Source organism: Moschus berezovskii, chromosome 13, assembly GCF_049115385.1.
Source record: "Moschus berezovskii isolate FMDL1 chromosome 13, NW_MosBer_1.0, whole genome shotgun sequence".
In the NCBI taxonomy this organism is placed as follows: domain Eukaryota; kingdom Metazoa; phylum Chordata; class Mammalia; order Artiodactyla; family Moschidae; genus Moschus; species Moschus berezovskii.
The window spans coordinates 55,036,614-55,056,772 of record NC_142472.1 but is presented as its reverse complement, the minus strand read 5'-3'; the positions used below and the strand labels follow the sequence as shown (position 1 = coordinate 55,056,772).

Here is a 20,159-nt window from a genome sequence, read left to right as displayed (position 1 = left end):
GTCAAGGAGTAGGGGCGGGCGGCGGGACGGCGGGGGAAGAGCATGGAAACCGGGAGGGAGCCGGCCTGCGCCTCGCCCCTCCGTGCCAAGGACACCGTCTCGGAGGCGCGGCTCGCTTCCCAGGGTCGGACTTTCCGCCCCCGGGGCCGGGCAGTGGAGGGCCAGCCCCGTCCCCTTCCCAGTTTCGGGCGGCCCCCAGGGCTGAGTAAGCCGGGCGGAGGGAGACGGCAAGGATTTCCTGAGAGCGAAGGGGAGGAGGAGGGGAGAGGGGCAGGAGCCCAGAGCCAGGACCCTGAACCTGCAGGTCGGCGCCCCCGGGGCCCCGCCGCCAGCGCCTCCCCACGCGCGCTCCCGCCCCCGCCCGCTCCCGAGCCGTAGGGAGTCAGGTCCCGGAGGAAGAGGGTAGGTGGGGAGGCGGATGAGGGGTGGGGGACCCCTTGACGTCACTGGAAGGAGGTGCCGGGGTAGGAAGTGGGCCGGGGAAAGGTTATAAGCCGCCCCCGCCCTCGGCTCCTCTTCATCGAGGTCCGGTGGAGGCTCGGAGCGCGCCGGAGCGACACTCCTCCTGGCTCCTCCCAGGCGGCGGCGGCGGCTCGGAGCGGGCTCCGGGGCTGGAACGCAACGGCCAGAGGACGCCGGGCTCCGAGGATTACCGGGGGAAGTGGCGGTCTCTCGCTGGAGCTGCGGAAAGGAGCGCCCGGGGAGCAGGGCCGGCGGCGGCGGAGCGAGAAGGAACCGGCTGAGGCGGGCGCCCGCGAGGAGCGCGGGCACTGGGCGAGCAGGCCGCGTCGCGCTCACCATGGTCAGCTGCTGGGACACCGGGGTCCTGCTGTGCGCACTGCTTGGCTGTCTGCTGCTCACAGGTGAGGCGCGGCCGGGGCGCACCCCCCCCCCCGCCCTGGGGAGGGGACAGGGCTCCGAGGGGATCGGGACACTAGTTGCGGTTTACCCGCCTGGGGCCGTGACGTCCTCTCTCCTCCGGCGGGCCGTCGGGGTGGGCGACCCCGGAGAGCCGCTATCTGGGGTCCGCGAGCATCGCCGCGCTCGGCTCCGCGCTGCGGCCGCCCCTTGGCGCCTGGAGCTGCCGATCCTCTTGGCCTGGAGACCTCCCTCAAGCCAACTGACCCCCACCCTGGTTCTGGGCTCTGGGAGTGCCGCGCGCTCGGACCTGCCACACATCCAGAGCCTGTTCCCAGAGGGTCTGGCCGGGTCCGCGGCGGCCCCCCCGGAACAGCGGCTCCGAGGATGCCCGCGAGGCTGCCCGGGGGCTGGGCTGAGACCCTGTCTGGGCGATGTTGGGCACTGACGGCGACGTAGCGCCTCCCGAGGGAAGGAGGTGAGCCCTTGGGGAGGGGATCGCGTGCCCGGCGGGAGCACACAGATCCCAGGAGATGGCGACAGATGGTACCCTTCGAGCCACTCGGGGCCCGCGCGTCCCGGGGAATGTTCCCCGGCGTCGACTTCTCGCCGCCGCTCGTTGCTCGTGGCGCCTGAGCGCGCTGCGCGCAACCACCGGACTGGAGACTCGGCCAGGGGTCTACTCGCCCAGGTCGCCGACCTGAGTGACCTTGACCGCCGAGAGCAGTCGAGGACCCAAATCCTGTTAAGTTTCAGAATTGCAAGTCTAGTTTTTTAAGTTTCGAAAGGAAACGATTTGGAACAAAAGATGCGGTTTGAGGAATCGGTGAGGTCCGCGCCTTTGCCAAGTGTTGGGAAATTGGCGGCGGGACCAGAAGGTTGCCCCCGGGTTAGTGTGGAGGTAGCCCCCACTGGGGCGCCGAAACTCGAGGGCATTGAGGGGCTCGAACTCGCCGTTTCGGCTCAGTGGCCAAGACCCTGATTCAGCCTCGGTGGGCGCAGGGACCCAAGTTTTGGAGCGCCTGGCTTTTAAGCGTCCTGGGGCAAAGGTATAGTATGAACTAAAATGCAGTAACATAAAATAAGTTATTGCAAAGATTCTTGAGAAGGAAAGCCAGAGGGTTGACATATATATTTTTCTAATGTTTGTTAAACTCAAAATGTAGTAACAGTTAAATATTCTTTCTCAGTGGGAAGACTAGTAATCCTTCAGTTTCTAATTAACAAATAATACTTCCAGTTAGATGGATGAAACTGTTAAACCCAGAGGCAAAACGGATTCTAATTAATTGGAGAGAAAGCGCTCTAAACTGGAAGTGTTGCTAAAACAACTATATTAAGTGGAGTACTGCCTTTTTACTTCAAAAATACATTTGGGGGTTTGTAAATTCACGGTATTTTGAAATATAATTGCTTGGAGCGTTTTAATTACATGAAGTCCATCTGTCTATTATGTAAAAGTAAATCTAGGTAAATTACTGTGAATCCAAAACATGGAGGAAAATGTATATGCTTTATTGGATTTTCTGCTTCACACAGATTTATTTTGTTTCAAAAATTAGCAAAAGATAGCTCTGTTCGTGGTTAAAAGCAGCTTAGATCTGTGGAAGCTTTTCCCAACCTCAAGTGAGATTCTCTTATGATTCCTCTTCCATTTTACTTAAATGAGGCAGAAATCTTGGAACTCTTTTGTGAATTTTTTGTTTTTTAATTATTTTTTGATTTTTTAAATTTTAATTGGAGGCTAATTACTTTATCATATTGTATTGGTTTTGCCATACATTGACATGAATCTGCCCCGGGTGTACATGTGTTCCCCATCTTGAACCCCCCTCCCACCTCCCTCCCCATATCATCCCTCTGGGTCATCCCAGTGCACCAGCCCCGAGCATCCTGTATCATGCATCGAACCTGGACTGGACTGTGAATTTTTATTTTTTATTTTTATTTATTTTTAGGACTGTGAATTTTTAAAAAACATTTTTATACATATGTGTTATAGGGAGAAAGCAGGAGGGAGACCTTGGCATGGTGAGAAGGTCTTCACCTGCGTGTACAGGAAATGTTCTGTCAGCTGCTGGGGTTTGTAACTGCCAATGGGGACTTTGCAAACCACGCAGGCTTCTCCCGAGGGTACACAGCTGTCTCCCTGTAAGACAATCAGCTACCTGCTTTCTAAACTTCATCAGGGCTTTCAGGCTGACCGAAGGGGCTCCTGTCTAGGTAACAGTGTCTAGATAGGGGCCAAGTTTCTGCCCTGTGGATTTATCAGGTGCCAGCTCTGCTCACTGTTGGGTGCTATGTAATTTTATGAGTTATTAATAATGTGTGGTTGTGCACTGAGATATAAAATAATCAGAGGTTCTTTAATACAGGAGATAACGGCCTTCCCCTGCAAAAAATATATTTACCTTCTTCCGAATACCCTGCAAAATAAAAACACATAATAATTCAAATACTTTCAGGTCCTCTTTATTGCAAACTCTTTATCTAAAAAGGATACTAGTCTTCATTTCTCCAGCTCAAAATCTCATTTTCATATTTTAAGGCACCACACCTTTGATGAAAGCCACAGACCCTTTTGGTCAGCTCCCCATTTTTCTTGTGTTTTTGAGCAGCTAACGTATACAACTTGCTACAACTAATTGGAAGTGCCTCACTCGCAAATTTCCTGAGGGGAGCTAATGATATAAGATCAAAATGTACATGACAAAAATTCCCATTTCCAAAATGAACGTAGCCTTTCAAAAGCCAACTAATTTGCATAGCAATTTTTCTTGTTTTCACGAAAGTTTATGAAGCCACACTTTCTTGGTTTGTTTTCCCAGAATTGCACGTTTGGAATGTTAATTACATAGCACCTTTGGTGTTCCAAATGATGGATCACATTGCAGATAAATTGTAGGTGGTCACCTACTCTAGTTCCTGAATACTTTGACCTTGTTTATTTACTATTTCAAGTTTTTTCTTTCCCTGTTAAATTCTGTGATAGGCTATTCAGTTGCTTTTCCAGTGAGTGTCAACTACAAATTGGCACTTGCCGCGGATGCTCGCCATCTCCCTCCACAAGGATTAACTCACGTGCTACTGCAGCTGCTGACCTTCAACACCCCCTGAAGGTCTGTGCTGGGGGAAAGACTGGCAGGACAGGTCTTCAGATAGTTAGATATTCTCAGGAGCCGATTTTACGAGCCCAATTCTTGTATCTCCCCGTATCTAGACGGTCACTAAAGTCCTTCATGCTGATGACTGTTCCTCGTGACCAGCAACAGCTTCATGAGATTAGTAGAAAATTTCTGGAAGACTATGTGCCTGGTTTCTTGTATTCCCCTGTCACCAAAATTTCATATACACTGACCTTCCGCCCTGCTTCTTGGGAGCAGTTTCTCAGAGCTGTCTGAGGTGCTGTCCCCCGGGCTGCAGTCCTCATTTTGTCCCAAATAAAACTTAACTCGCATGTTGTGCATTTTTTAAGTCGACATTAGCAATAAGTCGATTCTGTGTTTTCCTATGTAAAATTCAGATGTTAGGATAGGTGGTTACTTCTAGGGAAACTTCGCCAACTCTCAAAAATCAATGAATGATTACAGGAAATAGACCGAACAGTCTTTTTCTCCCTCCCTTAACTATATTTGCCTGTAGAATGGGTGATAAGCCCTGCGATGCCAGAGCTGGGGCTGAAAGGATGAGCGGACTTACCCCTGCTATTGGTAATCATGTTGGATTTGCTTAGTCACTAGTGAAACACACCTGATTTCAGCCAATTAGTTTTCTCTTTATCAGATTTCAAAGAACTGAGCTGTTAGAGAATGCCCAGGCCAGTACTGATCATGATCTTGGGTTTTATTTTTTTCCACTAACAGAATCTCTATGAAATGGAGTCTACTTCATAACTCTAGTTCCATGATCTCTTCTAAGGAGACCAGTCATTAAAAAACCCATATATAATTCTTGACTTTTAAATTAATCCTCACTATTTGCTCCCCAAATAACTTAAATCAAAAAGAGTTTCTGATTTCAACAAGGATGCTAAACCTCTTATTTAAGCATGAAACTATTTTATATGACTTTTTAGAACAAACCAAAGAATTGCTTGGTTTTTAATCAAGGGAATAGTCTAAATCTCCTTTGAATGTACACAGTATAGAAATTCCAAATGATATATTGCCCCCAAAACAGTTTTATATCAACCAAAAAACAAATCGTGTCCTTGAGGAAGGTTAGCCAGTTGATCACAAAGTTTTGACCGATGTTTACTCTGGCTTGGGAATTCTGCACAGCAAGAGCAAGTAATAGTGTAAGTAGCTTCTGTAGTGCTTTAAATTGAGATGTACATGTGAGTAAGTGTGAGAACAGAGTGAAGGAAACTCTTGGCACCTGGGCGTTAAATGCAGAGCTGGCTGGCATTAGTCTGGGTCTTGGTTCAATTGCACAGTCAGGAGTTGTATATCAGGTAAATATCGTGATTTTCCATCGTGACTAGGGGAGGAAGAACATTTGAAATAACACCGGGCTTAATTTTTGTTAAGTAAAAATGTATCCTCAGGAATGGTTAAAAACATCTGTTGGGTTTGGTTGAAAGGACCTTGTGGAACAGTCCATTCTGTTCTGTTGGCCTCAGTCTTCTGGGGAGGCTTTCAGGGAATGACAGGATCTCCTGCCAGATGCTTTCCAGGCTCATTGTTGATCCCTCACACACTTGGGTGCCTTGGAAATTGCATGCTGCTGCTGAAAGGACTGGATTTTTATACCAGGTTGAGGGAGGGGAAGGAAATGGGAGGAATGGGGTGATGGAGGGAGGGCTTGAAAGAAAAGCCTCTGGCTTAGTATCTGGGACTGCAGGGGGGTTTCATTAAGGAAATGGTCCCATTGAGTCTGCTGAAGATAGTGGACTAGATTTCCTGCATTGCTGCTGGGCGGATGTGGGGGGATGTCAAGAATTCCTGGGGATTTCCCATCAGTCTTGGTAAAGCTGGCTGCCGGAGAGCCATGTCTGATTATTGCTCCTTTCCTTGATTTTGAGCTCCTTGAGAGATCTGCTCTCACTGCACAAATGCATGCACTGTGAGTGCTCGGTGGGACCTCATGGGTCCATATTACTCCTTTCAGAGATGAGCAGTTTAATGGTTTTTTTCCCAAGGTCAACAGCTGGCTGGTGGCATACCCAGGAATAGCACCTGGTATTCAACTTACAGATAACATTTCTTCATTTTTTAATTTTCTCTACCCCAAACAAAGTAGAGATGTTCAAATATGTGTGTGCCAAGATTTCTTTTTAAGCGCTGGCATCTTTTTAAAAAAATCTTATTTTTTCTCATTTTATTGAATATATTTAAGTCTTCTTTCCTATCATCAATACATGAATACATATTTTTACTCACATAAAATTAGGATCATATGAACATATTGTAGTGGTAGATGTGTGTTTATATGCTCCTCAGTGGGAAAAAAAATCTATTTAAATTGCCTTTTAAACTTAAAACATTGTTCATATTTTAGCGCATCACCATTACTACTTTACAATAGTGGTTTTAATGACCGTGTAGTGTTTCATGGTATGGCTGTGCCATAATTTATTAAACCAAGCTGGCATCTATTTTTAATATGAAAAAAACGTTAAAGCCCCTAAGGAGTTTAATTAAGAATATCAACATGATGGCTGCTTATAGTAAACTGAAAGATTTGGTGAGAAGATTTTGGTTTCTTGTGAGCAGTTGGAATCCTCCTTTTGAATTTCTGCGGCTTGAATAATTGTGGCTATGGCACTGGCTTCATCTCTTACCACTTCCCTCCACACACCCTGTGCCCCAGCCACACAAACTACCCTCATCAAAGAACTAACTCACCATTCTTAGGATGGGCTTTCCATTTTTCATGCTGTTTGCTGCAAGACCCTTTTTTCTCTCTCTGCATCTTTTCTTCCCCTGCCTTCAAAATTCAGCTGAGAAATTCCTAGCCCGGTGAGCTCCTCCTTGTAGCCCCAGACTGAAGAACTGGTTTCTTTTACTGTCTGCAGTCTCTTCTTACAGCCCCCATGTGAGTCCCTCCTCCTGTTCTCGTCTTGCATCGTTAGTCTTCTGTTCGTGTGTCTGCCTCGCTCTCTGGAGTGGAGAGCCGGTGTCCTAGCTCTCCTTAGATCCCTGGTGCTTAGTGTCATGCCTGGCATGGATGCGCTTAGTAAATGTTGGAATAAAGGATTGAACGATGTAGCCGCACTATCATTTCAAAGAAGAAATCTCTCTGGCCAGCTATGAATTCATTCTGGGTCATCAGTACCCCTGCCTGTTCCTGGAGCTCAGTTAACAGTGGATTCCTTGAAGAAGCTGTTTCTCAATAGACAATATTTGTCTTCTGTTGTGAGTAGCTAAGATCTGGGAAATGAGTTGGGATATTCAACTCTGAGATGCCTGTGTCCTGTGAGCCCACTGGTTCGGTCACGATGCTTCCCTGAGGCCTCTGGGCTGGCAAGGCTGGGGGTCCGTGCAGCCCTTCTGTCCCAGCCTCTCTGAGTGCGAGGCCAAGCCCTCCTTTGTCTTTACCCCACAGTGCTCTATACCATTTTTGAAGACATAGTGAAATCGCTCAGTCGTCTCCGACTCTTTGTGACCCCATGGACTGTAGCCTGCACCAGGCTCCTCTGTCCATGGGATTTTCTAGGCAAGAGTACTGGAGTGGGTTGCCATTTCCTTCTCTAGGGAATCTTCCCAACCCAGGGATCGCATTGATAGACAGACGCTTTACAGTCTGAGCCACCAGGGAAGTCCGCTCTATACCATTTTTACTGTAAGCCACAACTATTTATTGCTTTAACTTGTTCTTGGATAGACTCAAACTTGAGTCACTGGGTGCTGCGCCCTGTTGCAGATCTGAGTGACAAAGTCACACTCAGATCAAGCCTCTGTTTTAAAGAAGCCTCGTTGCAAGTCACCTAGCTTCCTCCTTCCTTAGAATGGGTCCTCCTCAACTATTCACGCACATGGGTTCCTGGCAGGATCAGCCTACTAGGTGTGAAATGTGTTCTGAAAAAATTGGAATGCCCTGATCCAGCCTCAAGCTGGCGCCTCCCTTCCCCAGCTCCCATTTCCACCTGTATCCTCTGCACATGCCCACAACATGCTTCTCAGAGTGTGGTCCATGGCCCAGCATCCCCTAGGAACCTAGTGAATCAGAGCCTTCGTATTAATCAGGTCCCCAGATGTGGTTTTGTACATTAGAAATGGAGAAATACTGATTTTAGTAAAGGGTTCTTAGCTCTGATGTCAGGGTCTTACTCTTTTTCACCAACACCTTAGTGATGACCTTGACCTGTGTGACCAAGGGACAAGACCCAGGCCCGCCAGGAGCCTCTTCCAGGTCCCATGCTGTTCTTGGGCCCTGTCTTCCGTTGGGACACCTGTGACCTACTTCAAGACTTTCCCCCCGACCCCAACTCTTAGATTTAGCTTGGACCTGTCATCAGAGCAAACAGGAATACTGGAGTTCACCAAACCCTGGGTCTTAGAAAGTAAGGGCCTGGTGAAAAATACTATTAAATACAATAAAAAGGCATTAAATAGATAGCTCTTGACCACAAATAAAAGTTTTGCAAGGCCTTTGCTTCTGAAACAAAGTCACTTGGTGTAAAAAGCTGGGACAGTGGGGATCGTTGTCAAGGGCATGTCACCAGCCCATCATGCTGTCCTGCAGATGATAGATAGTACACCTGTGTGCGTCCTACAGGCTTGAAATGCCAGACACTTGCCTTCTTCCTCACCTCATTATTGCAGATTTTGGCAAACATTTTTGCCTTCTCACAGGTTACCACCTTGCTTACAGGTCCTTTTCTCAGCCAGGCTGTCTGTCCTTCTATTTAACTAGTGTGAATGTGTTTCCTTTCAAACCACAGACCCACCCATGTGGTTGACACAAGCAAAGGTGTAACAGTGATCAGGTTCTTTTGTGAAGAAGAGGCCTGAAGTGAACCCTATACAAATGAAAAGCCTTGGCTTCCATTGTATGCAGATGTGAAACCCCTTGAACTCAAGGCCTCCTTTGGCGGGCCTTGATCAGTAATTAGGCTTCCAGCAGAGTTTTGTGGAAACCCTTTTCTCTAGGGTCCCCAGCCTTGACTCAGTATTAGAATCATATGGGGAGCTTTATTTTTAGAATCCTCTCGTAGGGGCTGTGCTTCTGACCAATCCGATCGATCACGAGTTTTTGAGTGGGACCCAGGCATCAGTCATGTTAAAGCTCCCAGGTGATTCCAGTGGGCGGCGAGGTTAAGGTCATCGTACTGTCATGATTCAAATCACCTGGAGAGCTCGAAGGGTCGTGCTGGGCCCTGATTCAGTAGGTCGCGGTGGGGCCCAGTATCTGCATTTCTAACTAGATCTCTGGCTGTGCTGAGGCCTGAGGCAGAGACCACACTTTGAAAGTCTATCTTTTCTGATCAACTTGACTCTGTATAACAGGCTGTAGGTTCATCCGCCTCACTGCAACTGAACATAGCCGATACTAACATGTGATTGTGGAATCTAGAAAACTGGTATTAATGAACCTATTTGCAGATGTAGAGAACAGACTTGTGGACACAGCGGGGGAAGAGAGTGGGACGGATTGAGAGAGTAGCAATGATGTACATACACTCCCATGTGTGAAATAGCTAGCTTGCGGGAAGCTGCTGCACAGCACAGGGAGCCCAGCCTGGTGCTCTGTGATGACCTCGGGGGTGGGAGGGGAGGAAAGTTCAAGAGGGAGCTTTTATATATATATATAAAATTATGACAGATTTGCATTGTTGTACGGCAGAAACCAACACAACATTGTAAAACAATTTTCCTCCAATTAAAAATTTAAAAACTCCCTGCCCTAGGGGTCAGCTGAGAGGCCTGGCCACCTTGGAGGTACCTGCTCCAGAGCCAATCTGGAAAAGGCACTAAGTTAAATCATTACTAGACATCTAGCAGGGCTTCCCAGGTGGCACAGTGGTAAATAATCCACCTGTCAAGGCAGGATTTACAAGAGATAGATGCAGGTCCGATCCCTAGGTGGGGAAGATCCCCTGGAGGAGGAAGGAGCCCACTCCAGTATTCTTGCTTAGAGAATCCCATGGACAGAGGAGCCTGGCGGGCTACAGTCCATAGGGGACTCGCAAGAGTCGGACACAACTATTACTAGACACCTAACACAAGGTAAGGAAACTGTATCTATGAGGAAGAGTACATGTTAGCACAGGAATTCTGGGATAAAGTGCTTGGGGTGAGCAGGTCTGTTTTGCAGAGCATCATATGTGAGTTAGGAGCCAGGACTGAATTGCTGGTCTAGACGGTGAGGTTACCATAGTCCTCCTTCTCTGACTCACACCATGGGACGCTCAGCCTGTCCTCCACAGAAATGTCTACAGAGTCCTTGGAAAGATGCCATGCTATTGACCTGACCTCCACCCACACACTATGGCCCAGCCCTGCTTCCCTCTAAGAAACCCTGCACGAGACTGGCAGAAGCCTGGCAATGCTTTGTGTGTCTGACCAAGCCCCTATGTCTGAATTCCTCTGCTGGGATCAGCGTCCGCCTTTGGGTGGCTGAATGGGACCCTGTTGGAGCAGGGTGCCCTGCTGACTTTGGGACATGCCAGGGGTCTGTCCCCAGGGGTGAGCGAAGTCGCTGCCCTGTTGCAGACAGAGCTGGCCTCTCGCCAGGCAGAAACATAGGTCCGGGGACCCTTCTTGTGAAACTCAAAGAGGGTAAGCCGCTGCTCCTCCCCGAGGGCATCTTGGGGCACCTATAAGGGCATTTACGGCCCAGTGTTGTGTGAACTCTGGACACTTTCAGATACGGAAAGAGCATATTCCCTCCCCGTGGGTGAATCACTGCTTCTCGGGCCTGAGTCATGATAGCATTTGTATCTGTCATGTCTTGCCACATAGCAAGCTGCCCCCAAACATTACAGTGGGCTGCAACAAGAATCCGTTATGTCTCATGAGTGAGTGGGTTAGAAATCTGGGTGCGGCTCAGCTGGGTCATTCACGCAGTCATGGTCCCCTGGCTTTGCAGCTGGCCCCAAGGCACTGGCTGTCATGGGGCCTCCCTCCTGCTCAGGGCCTCCTTCCTGGGGGCGGGAGCCATCTGAACTGGTGACAAAGCCTTGGAACCCCTACAGTGCCATTCCTGCCACACTGGGATGGTCAGAGCGTCCTAGGTCAGAGGGGTGGGGAATTTGATTCTCTCTGGCTGGGAGTTGGTGCTGAGGCTGTGGGCGCGGTCCTCAAGGAGACAAAGGACAAGAAGCTGCTGCTCTACTTCAGGCGACTGATGAATGAAAATGTGGATTAAGCAAGAACTCTTTAAACAGTGTAAATTTGGAAACCTTCTTTGTAGGTTGGAAAAATCTCGAGTATATCCTATATCCCTCTTTACAATGAGGTCTCATGTCCACATCTTCCCAATCCTGTGAAATAGTTTTATATCTTTCATAAATCTCGTTCATTAACTTAAGGTATATAGAACCTGAAATGATGATAACTTGGATTGTTAGCTTTAGATATGAGAGATTAGTTATGTGCCTGGCGTTGATAAAATTATATCAATGGGCGGGGGAAGTGCTGTTTAGTGCTTAGCCCTTCTTTTCAGTCTGCTAAGTCACTTCAGTTGTCTCCAACTCTTTGTGACCCCATGGACTGTAGCCCACCAGGCTCCTCTGTCTATGGGATTTTCTGGGCAAGAATACTGGAGTGGGTTGCCATGCCTTCCTCCAGGGGATCTTCCCAACCCAGAGATTGAACCCCTAGATTCAGTCTGGATTTTAGGCTATAGTTTGGCCAAGAAAATAATAGTGAGTAATGCCTTGGCCTTCTTAACCCATTAGCTAAAGACAACTGGTCCAGTGGAAGAGCTTCCTATTTATAACTCTCTTGATTAGGGGACATAGGCCATGGTTACCATGGCTCCAGCCTCTTATGAACACCATGGCACCGGCAGGGGCGAGGGGACAGCTGCCCTTCAGGTTGTGAGTGTAGGCAGCTCTGCAGCTTCCTGGGGCTCACATCAGAGGCTCTCTGACCGTCGTCTTCTGGGGGACATGGTGTGGCTCTGTGTTAGGGGAGAGGGCAGGGAAGCAACGTACCCTTATGGATTTTCAGGCACTTTGACCCACACTTATTATATTGCTCAGTCCCGAGAGGTAGGCACGATGCTCTTACATATGAGAAACTGTTGTTATCATTTAGTTGCTGAGTCATGTCCAGCTCTTTGCGACCCTGTGGCCTGTAGCCCACCAAGCTCTTCTGTCCATGAGATTTCCCAGGCAAGCATACTGGAGTGGGTTGCCATTTCCAATGAGAAAACTGAGGCTTAGGTAAATTAAGTACTTTTCCTAAGATCACAGAATGCCTAAGATTTAATACTTAAATAAATTAAAGATGGGCCTCCCTGGTGACTCGGTGGTAAAGAATCCACCTGCCAGTGCAGGAGCTGCAGGAGACATGGGTTTGCTCCCTGCGGTCGGGAAGATCCCCTAAAAAAGGAAATGGCAACCCACTCCAGTATTCTTGCCTGGAGAATCCCATGGACTGAGGAGCCTGGCAGGCTACAGTCCGTGGGGTCACAAAGAGTCAAGCATGACTTAGAGAAATTAAATACTTTCCCTGAATTGGAATTATTTCAGTCTGGTTCTATCAGACCCCAAACCACACCCCCCAACATGCCTTACAGCCTAAAGAAAAGGGGAGAAGGGAAAGAGCATGGCTGAGACTGTGCTAGTCTTTCTCCTCCTTCCAAACCATTCTCTCCTTGGAGCTTTGCCAGCTCCAAAGAATGTGAGACTCCACTGCGAATGTGGCTTGTGGCGGCCCTGGGAGGTTCCACTGCTATGTGCAGTGGGCGCCATTAAAGGCTCCATTAAGACAGAATTTTCATCATCTGGGTTTTCTTATCATGGGTTATCAAGGCCCTTCCAAAAAATTCAAGTCGGAGAAGGATCTCCAAAGCCATTAAGAAGAACATGACTCTCCATAGGCTCCCAACTCATCCCACATGGGGCTCTAAATAACCTGAACCTGCACTGGGGCACTGCTGAGGCCGGCAGGCGCTTTGATTTCTTCACATCAGGATAGTCCCCAGACAGGCCGGGCTGCCCTCTGCCAGGTTGTTTCTGGGAATGTCTACTTCTTTGCATTTTAGATCCCAGAAGCCACAGAGACCTGGAGCTTTTTCTTAATGAAGCTGGAGTCAAGGGGAGGACCCTGATGCTTCCTGAGCTAGGGCTGGGGAGGACTCTGTCTTTGGGGGCAGAATGTGCATGTCGCCATGAACCTCTTCAGAAATGTCCATCCATTTGCACGCTTTTAACTTTGTTTTATGAATGGAAACCACGGATGTTACATTCTGATGGAGTGTCCAGGCCAGGAAACCTAGATCTTCCTGATTTTGAAATCAGTACTCTCTCCACCAGCAGTTATCTGAAAGATCTTGAATGATGAAATCTAGGAATTAAGGAAAAGCAAAGAGTTTGGTTTTCAGTGTTGAGAATAAAAAGTTATTATATTGGGCTTCCCTGTGGCTCCGTCAGTAAAGAATCCACCAGCAATGTAGGAGACCTGGGTTCTGTCCCTGGGTCGGGAATTCCCCCTGGAGAGGGAAATGGCTACCCACTCTGGTATTCTTGGTGTTCTGCGTTAAGATTAAAAAGCTGTATGGGGCTTCCTTTGTGGCTCAGCTGGTAAAGAATCCACCTGCAATGCAGGAGACCTGGGTTTATCCCTGGGTCGGGAGGATCCCCTGGAGAAGGAAATGGCTACCCACTCCAGTATTTTTGGTGTTCAGCATTAAGAGTAAAAAATTGTTATGGCCCATGAGAAAAAGACAACTGTCCAAGGGCATTGTGCTAGAGTGAGCACCCATCAGTCTGGGATGGCCATGATCGCAGGCTCTGCAGTCCCTGTTTGATTGACATTCCTTGTCCGGTTAGCAAAATTGTAGTGTTTGTTTAAGGCCTGAGTCTCTTCCTTAGATCATTTCTTTCAGACATTCAGACCTGCAAGAAGGCAAGGAAAAGAAGAGTAGGTTTTACTTCTTCTTTGATCTTTACTTAGAGAGGGATACTCTTGTTTTTTTTTTTAATTAAAGTATACTTGATTTGCAATGTTAATTTTTGCTGTAGAGCAAAATGATTCAGTTATACATATGTGTACATTCTTTTTCATATTCTTTTCCATTATGGCTTATCCTGGGATATTGAATATAGTTCCCTGTGTTGTACAGTAGGACCTTGTTGTTTATCTATCCTATATATATAATAGTTTGCTTCTGCTAACCCCAAACTCCCATCCTTTTCTTCCCCAACCCACTCCCCTTTGGCAGCCACAAATCTGTTCTCTATGTCTGTAAGTTGGTTTCTGTTTTTTAAATAAGTTCATTTGTGGCATATTTTAGATTCCACATATAAGTAATATTTGTCTTTCTCTTCCTGACTTAACTTCACTTAGTGTGATAATCTCTAGTTCCCTCCATGTTGCGGCAAATGGCATTTTTTTAAAATGCTGAGTAGTATTCCATTGTGTATATGTACCACAGCTTCTTTTTCCATTCATCTGTTGATGGGCATTTAGATTATTTCTGTGTCTTGACTATTGTAAATAGCGCTGCTATGAACATAAGGGTGCATGAATAATAATAATTAAGTGAAAGTGTTAGTTGCTCAGTCATGTCTGACTCTCTGCGACCCCATGGACTGTAGCCCGCCAGGCTCCTCTGTCCATGGAATTCTCCAGGCAAGAATACTGGAGTGGCTAGCCATTCCCTTCTTCAGGGCGTTTTCCTGACCCAGATCAAACCCAGGTCTCTTGCATGGCAGGCAGATTCTTCACTTTCTGAGTCACCATAGTGCTGCAGTGCACATAGGGAAACATATCTTTTCAAATTATAGTTTTATCTGAATATGTGCCCAGGAGTGGGATTGTTGGATCATAGGGCAACTCTGTTTTTAGTTTTTGAGGAACCTCCACAGTATTTTCCTTAGTGGCTCCACCAACTCACTTTCCCACCAAGTAGTGTAGGAGAATTCCCTTTCTCCACACTGAGAGGGATATATTTTGATACCTGAATATGAGCATGTTTACTTGAATCTGAGAGAAAAAAAAAAAAATCCCGTTCTGCCACCTAGAGAGGAGTTCTCTCTCTTGTTCCAAGGAGACAGTAGAAACTGTGATCAAAGGACTGCATGGCTTGGATGAAAGTTGTACGGAGGGTGACCTATATACTGTTGGATTTTTATGATGGTTTTCTTTTTCTGAATTGGCATTAGAGAAACTGAAACTATATGTAAACAGACAGAGGCAGCCATATATTGGAGGGGATTGCAAGCAAACAATTTTAAAAGGTAGTGTAAACTTGTGTTACAGCATTTCATCTGTGATTAATGGTATTGTTTTCTTTCTGGAAAACTCTAACTCTCTTTTCCACTTATGGTCTCCTGCTGGATCAGATTTTTGTTCTTTGTTGTTATTTGGAAAGTTTTATAGCTTTGAAATCTTCTCCATAGGGAATTCTGCTGGAACTACAGAAGCGGGGGGAGGAGGGAAGGGGGGTGGAAAGTATGGGAATTGAGTAATTGTATTGCCCTAGAATGGAATCTGTATACCTACAACTTCTTGCAGTGAAGGAATATTTGACAATTATTGTTGGTGTATAGATTAGAAGTGGTTCTACCACTCACTTCCCTACCCCATTTCCTGTTCTCAAAGCTAGTAAGTGAAAAATACCTTAAGTCCAGCATTTGCCACACAAAGCCACTTTGAAATACAGGAAACTCCTATGCAAGCTAATTTTCAAGAATTTCTACTTTAGTCCTTTTGGTCTGGATGTTAAATGTAGTGATTCTATATCCATGTAGAGAGGAGTAGTAAAATTCTAAAGAGTAGAAACAGAGTTGTTGATTTTCAGTGTGCTTTATGGCAAGCAGATGGCATGGGATCGCTTAGCTGGAGTAATTCACTCACCATTTTGGAAGAGTAAGTCCAAACTTGGGAGGGAAAATTTCTTTAAAGAAACGTTTTCTGACAGTGTCTTGGAACACTGTCTCTTCTGCTCTAGTTTCACAAGGGAAAGCACGGACCATATTGAATTTAATTCTCCTGATGTCTGTTTCACCGCCAGTCATCATCCGAGGTTCATGTTCAACCTCCAGTGTGAATTTGGCATGCATGGAGGACTCTTTTATTTTAGAGTATTTTTAATACACTCACTTAAAATCTGCTCAAGCGATTATCGTCGACTAACCCATTATATTTTATTTCAAGATGGGAACATGGTTGTGTTTATTGTGCAATGTGTTGACCCTTGAGTAAGTGTGTCATTTTGTGGTGTGAACTGAATTTTACTGAAATGACTCACTTATGTTAGTGAAGAATTTGTGACTCTCTGTACTCAAAAATGTGTCCTTTAAAAACAAAGGGCACCTAGCTTTGAGATGGTCTCTGTTTGTTGGCTTAGATAATCTTGAACACGTGGTGGTGTTCACCTAATCCATTTCTCAGTGACTCATGTCCTAAGGGGCCGCTCAGCGAAAGCCCTTCAAGAAGAAGGGCTGGTTTCTGCTTCATCTTCACAGCTGTGAATCTTAGCTGGTCAGGCTTCCCAAAAAGCACCGAAGACAGTTGATTGGGAACCTTAATTTGTAGGTACATTAGTGCAGTCTAAACGTAAAGGTGATGCTATGATTGCTGCCATTGTTTTCGCCATCTTGGATAAGAACATTTGTGTTGAAAACCATTTCCCCATGGCTCTGGATCATCCATGGTGTAGGCTAGGAAAAGAGATGAGGAGGGACAAGTCCTGGCCAAACTGATCCAGGAGGAGAAGCGGGTGGCAGAGGATGAGATGGTTGGGTGGCATCACTGATTCAATGGATGTGAGTTTGAGCAAACTCCTGGAGGTAGTGAAGGACAGGGAAGCCTGGCGTGCTGCAGGCTGTGGAGTCGCAGAGTCAGACACAACTGAGCAACTGAACGACAACAAACTGATCATAGCCGATCATTTTCTTTTATTCCCCGTGTTTAGCATCCATCCCATGTCTCTTCCATGATTTCAAAAAGCACAGTGTGACCTGGGCATATCTTCCAATTTGTGCCTTTTTTTTCCTCAGTAGCAAATTAAGTCAAGTAGACCCCAGACTTTAAAGAAGAGCCTAAACCAGAGCATTGGAAAGAGTCAATAGGGTTCTCTCTTCTCAGCAAAGAGGTCAAGGAAAGCAGAGCTTTAGAAGCAAGAGAATTAAGACTAGTTGATAAAAGAAAACAATTGGATGCAAAGTAAAGATGTGTTTCGGAGGGTTTGGAGGAGAGAGAGAAAGAGACCCTGGTATTTCCTTCAGCAAATACACACTAATTCTTCTGGTCTTAGCTTCAACATCATTCTTCTGAGAGAGTCCTTCAATCCCAGGGCTCGATGCCCTCCCCCGACTCTTGTACATTTCCCTCTAATCATCCTCTGAGATAATGTAATTTTACATTTGTAAAAAAAACTATAAGTATAAAATTATATCCATCCATATATACTTAGTTATCTGTTATCCATCCTAACTTATAAACCCTTTAAAGAAGTGATCTTGTTTGTCTTGTTTTTTATTGTATCCTTCTCTTAGGATATGTTGCTGTTGTTCAGTCACTCAGTCGTGGCTGACTCTTTGCAACCCCATGGACTGCCGCATGCCCGGCTTCCCTGCCCTTCACTGTCTCCCAGAGCTTGCTCAAACTCATGTCCATTGAGTTGGTGATCCCATCCAACCATCTCGTCCTCTGTCGTCCCCTTCTCCTCCTGCCTCCGATCTTTCCCAGCATCACGGTCTTTTCTAATAAGTTGGTTGTTTGCATCAAGTGGCCAAAGTATTGGAGCTTCAGCTTCAGCATCAGTCCTTCCAATGAATATTCAGGGTTGATTTCCTTTAGGATTGACTGGTTTGATCTCCTTGTTGTCCAAGGGACTCTCAAGAGTCTTCTCCAACACCAGTTTGAAAGCATCAATTCTTCAGTGCTCAGCCTTCTTTATGATTCAAATCTCATATCCATACATGACTGCTGGAAAAACCTTAACTTTGACTGTACAGATCTTTGTTGAGAAAGTCATGTCTCTGCTTTTTAATATGCTAGGTTTGCCATAGCTTTTCTTCCAAGGAACAAGTGTCTTTTAATTTCGTGGCTGCAGTCACTGTCTGCAATGATTTTGGAGCCCAGGAAAATTAAAGTCTGCCACTGTTTATGCATCTATTTGCCAAGAAGTTATGGGACCAGATGCCATGATCTTAGTTTTTTTAATGTTGAATTCTATGAAGATGTACAAGACCTTCTAGAACTAAAACCAAAAAAGATGTCTTTTCATCATAGGGGAATGTAAATAGACTATGTTAGAAATATTCAATGGAAGAATAAACGCTGAGGTTGTAGAGCAGAGAGAGCCTCAAGATGATGGGGTGAGAGAAGGGGGTGTCTGGGGATAGAAGTAGGGGGAAAAACGGGACTGGCTGACTGTAAAAGGGTTGAGAAGAGGACGTGAATGAGGGTGATGCATTGCCAGCTTCCTGGAATCATGGATGGGAGTCTGACCCTTAACCTGCTGCATCAGTTTCGTCTCCCAGCTGGTGGTTTCACTATGTGGGGACAGCTCCAGTTTTGGAGACCTTACTCCCTCTCTTCAGAGTTCTTCCTTTGGTTTCATGTAACTTCTGCTTCTGGTTTTGGTCTTTTCCTTCAGAATGAGCTGATTCATAAGTTATCGTAAAGCCTGTTGGCACAGTGGCAAAGAACCCACCTGCCAGTGCAGGAGACGGAAGAGATGAGGGTTCCGTCCCTGGGTCGGTAAGACCCCTGGAGGAGGGCACGACAACCCACTCCAGTACTCTTGCCTGGAAAATTCCATGGACAGAGGAGCCTGGTGGGCTACAGTTCATGAGGCTGCAAAGCGTCGGACACACTGAGCACCAGCGCATTTGCACTTAAAGCCTGTTAGGTCAATGGCCAACTGATAATAGAAATTGGTGTTTGGTTTTATTTTTTCTTCCATCAGATGTATGATATCTTGGATGATAGTAAAGATGCAGATTTTATACCAACTAGTGCAACTGTACGAGTAAAAATGCCCCAAGAATGAAAACCAATTTTCTTCAGGTTTTGGATGCAAATGACTTTAAAGTCTTTCATGGATATTTGTAAGGAAGACTCTAATATCACATATTGAAGTGAAAAGCCTTCAATCAATTATTTCTTTTAAAATTGAGGTACTTCCAGTGGCAGCATACTGCTTTTAATTGGTTCCTTTTCCTTCCAGAAGCTTGGCTGTCAGCAAAACTTGTATAACATTAATTCAATCTGAGATAAATAATTTTTTTGAAGTTTGTAAAATCTTAGGAAGGCCAGCTATTACCCATATTTACTATGTAATTTGAGTCTTAAGAAAACATGAAAATTAAAGCAAAGCAGAATTGAAAAGAACTGTTCAGTCAATGCACCCATCACATTGTCTACGCAGGATTAATCTCCAAAATATGTGTAATGAAAAGCAATTGTATTCCAAATTGTTTAATTTAGAAGGAAACTGATTTTGACAACAAACACAATGGTCAAGGACAGTGTTTAATGAGCCTTAGAAAGTATGCTAACAGCTTTCAAAACCTCCATTCCCCTATGATGGATAACTTTATTGCACACTCTTGGCCATTTAAATCTCAAGGGTCAGAGGGTTTGTGTATGTTATTGGTAACAAAGACGGAGATCTCTCAACTTTTCTCTTAGTGAGTGAATTTATAAAACACCTCCTTTATAGACAGTCCAAAGAACTCCAGGAAAAAAATGTGTTTTGTGTAGTTTAGACTTGAGAAACAATCGGAATAAGCTTGAAATTAACATCAGGACTTTATCACACTCAGCCTTCCAATCTCATGTTATTTCTCCCCTGTTTTTATATGAAAAATAAGAGGTGGTGTGTCATTATTTGTAAGAAGGTAGAAAGTCAATGTGTAAAAAGCATGGACCAAACTTTGAGTTAGCGACAACAGCATTTTTTGCTTTTTCAGCTAGAGTTTAAGGTATACACTTGCCTGCCTGCCAGCCTTTCTTCATTTTATGATGTAATTTAAAAAATTATTTGGCTGCACTAGGCCTTGGTTGAGGCTCACGGGTCTTTGTTGTGGCACGTGGGATCTTTTAGTTATCACACTCACATTCTTAGTTGTGGGATGTGAGATCTAGTTCCCTGACTAGAGATCAAACCCAGGCCCCCTGCATTGGGGCACAGAGTTTTAGTCACTGGACCACCAGGGAAGTCCATATGATACA

General features: G+C 45.9%; 1 protein-coding gene across 1 annotated transcript in view; it reads left to right on the top strand.

Annotated features, from left to right (window-relative positions):
- The first annotated feature begins 487 nt into the window (after positions 1-487).
- The window catches only part of FLT1 (fms related receptor tyrosine kinase 1), a 205,612-nt gene continuing 185,940 nt past the window's right edge, over positions 488-20,159 (top strand). Inside the window, exon 1 of the mRNA XM_055426324.2 lies at positions 488-863. Coding sequence (XP_055282299.2) covers positions 800-863 — 64 coding nt within the window. The 5' untranslated portion in view covers positions 488-799. The remainder of the gene's footprint in view (positions 864-20,159) is intronic.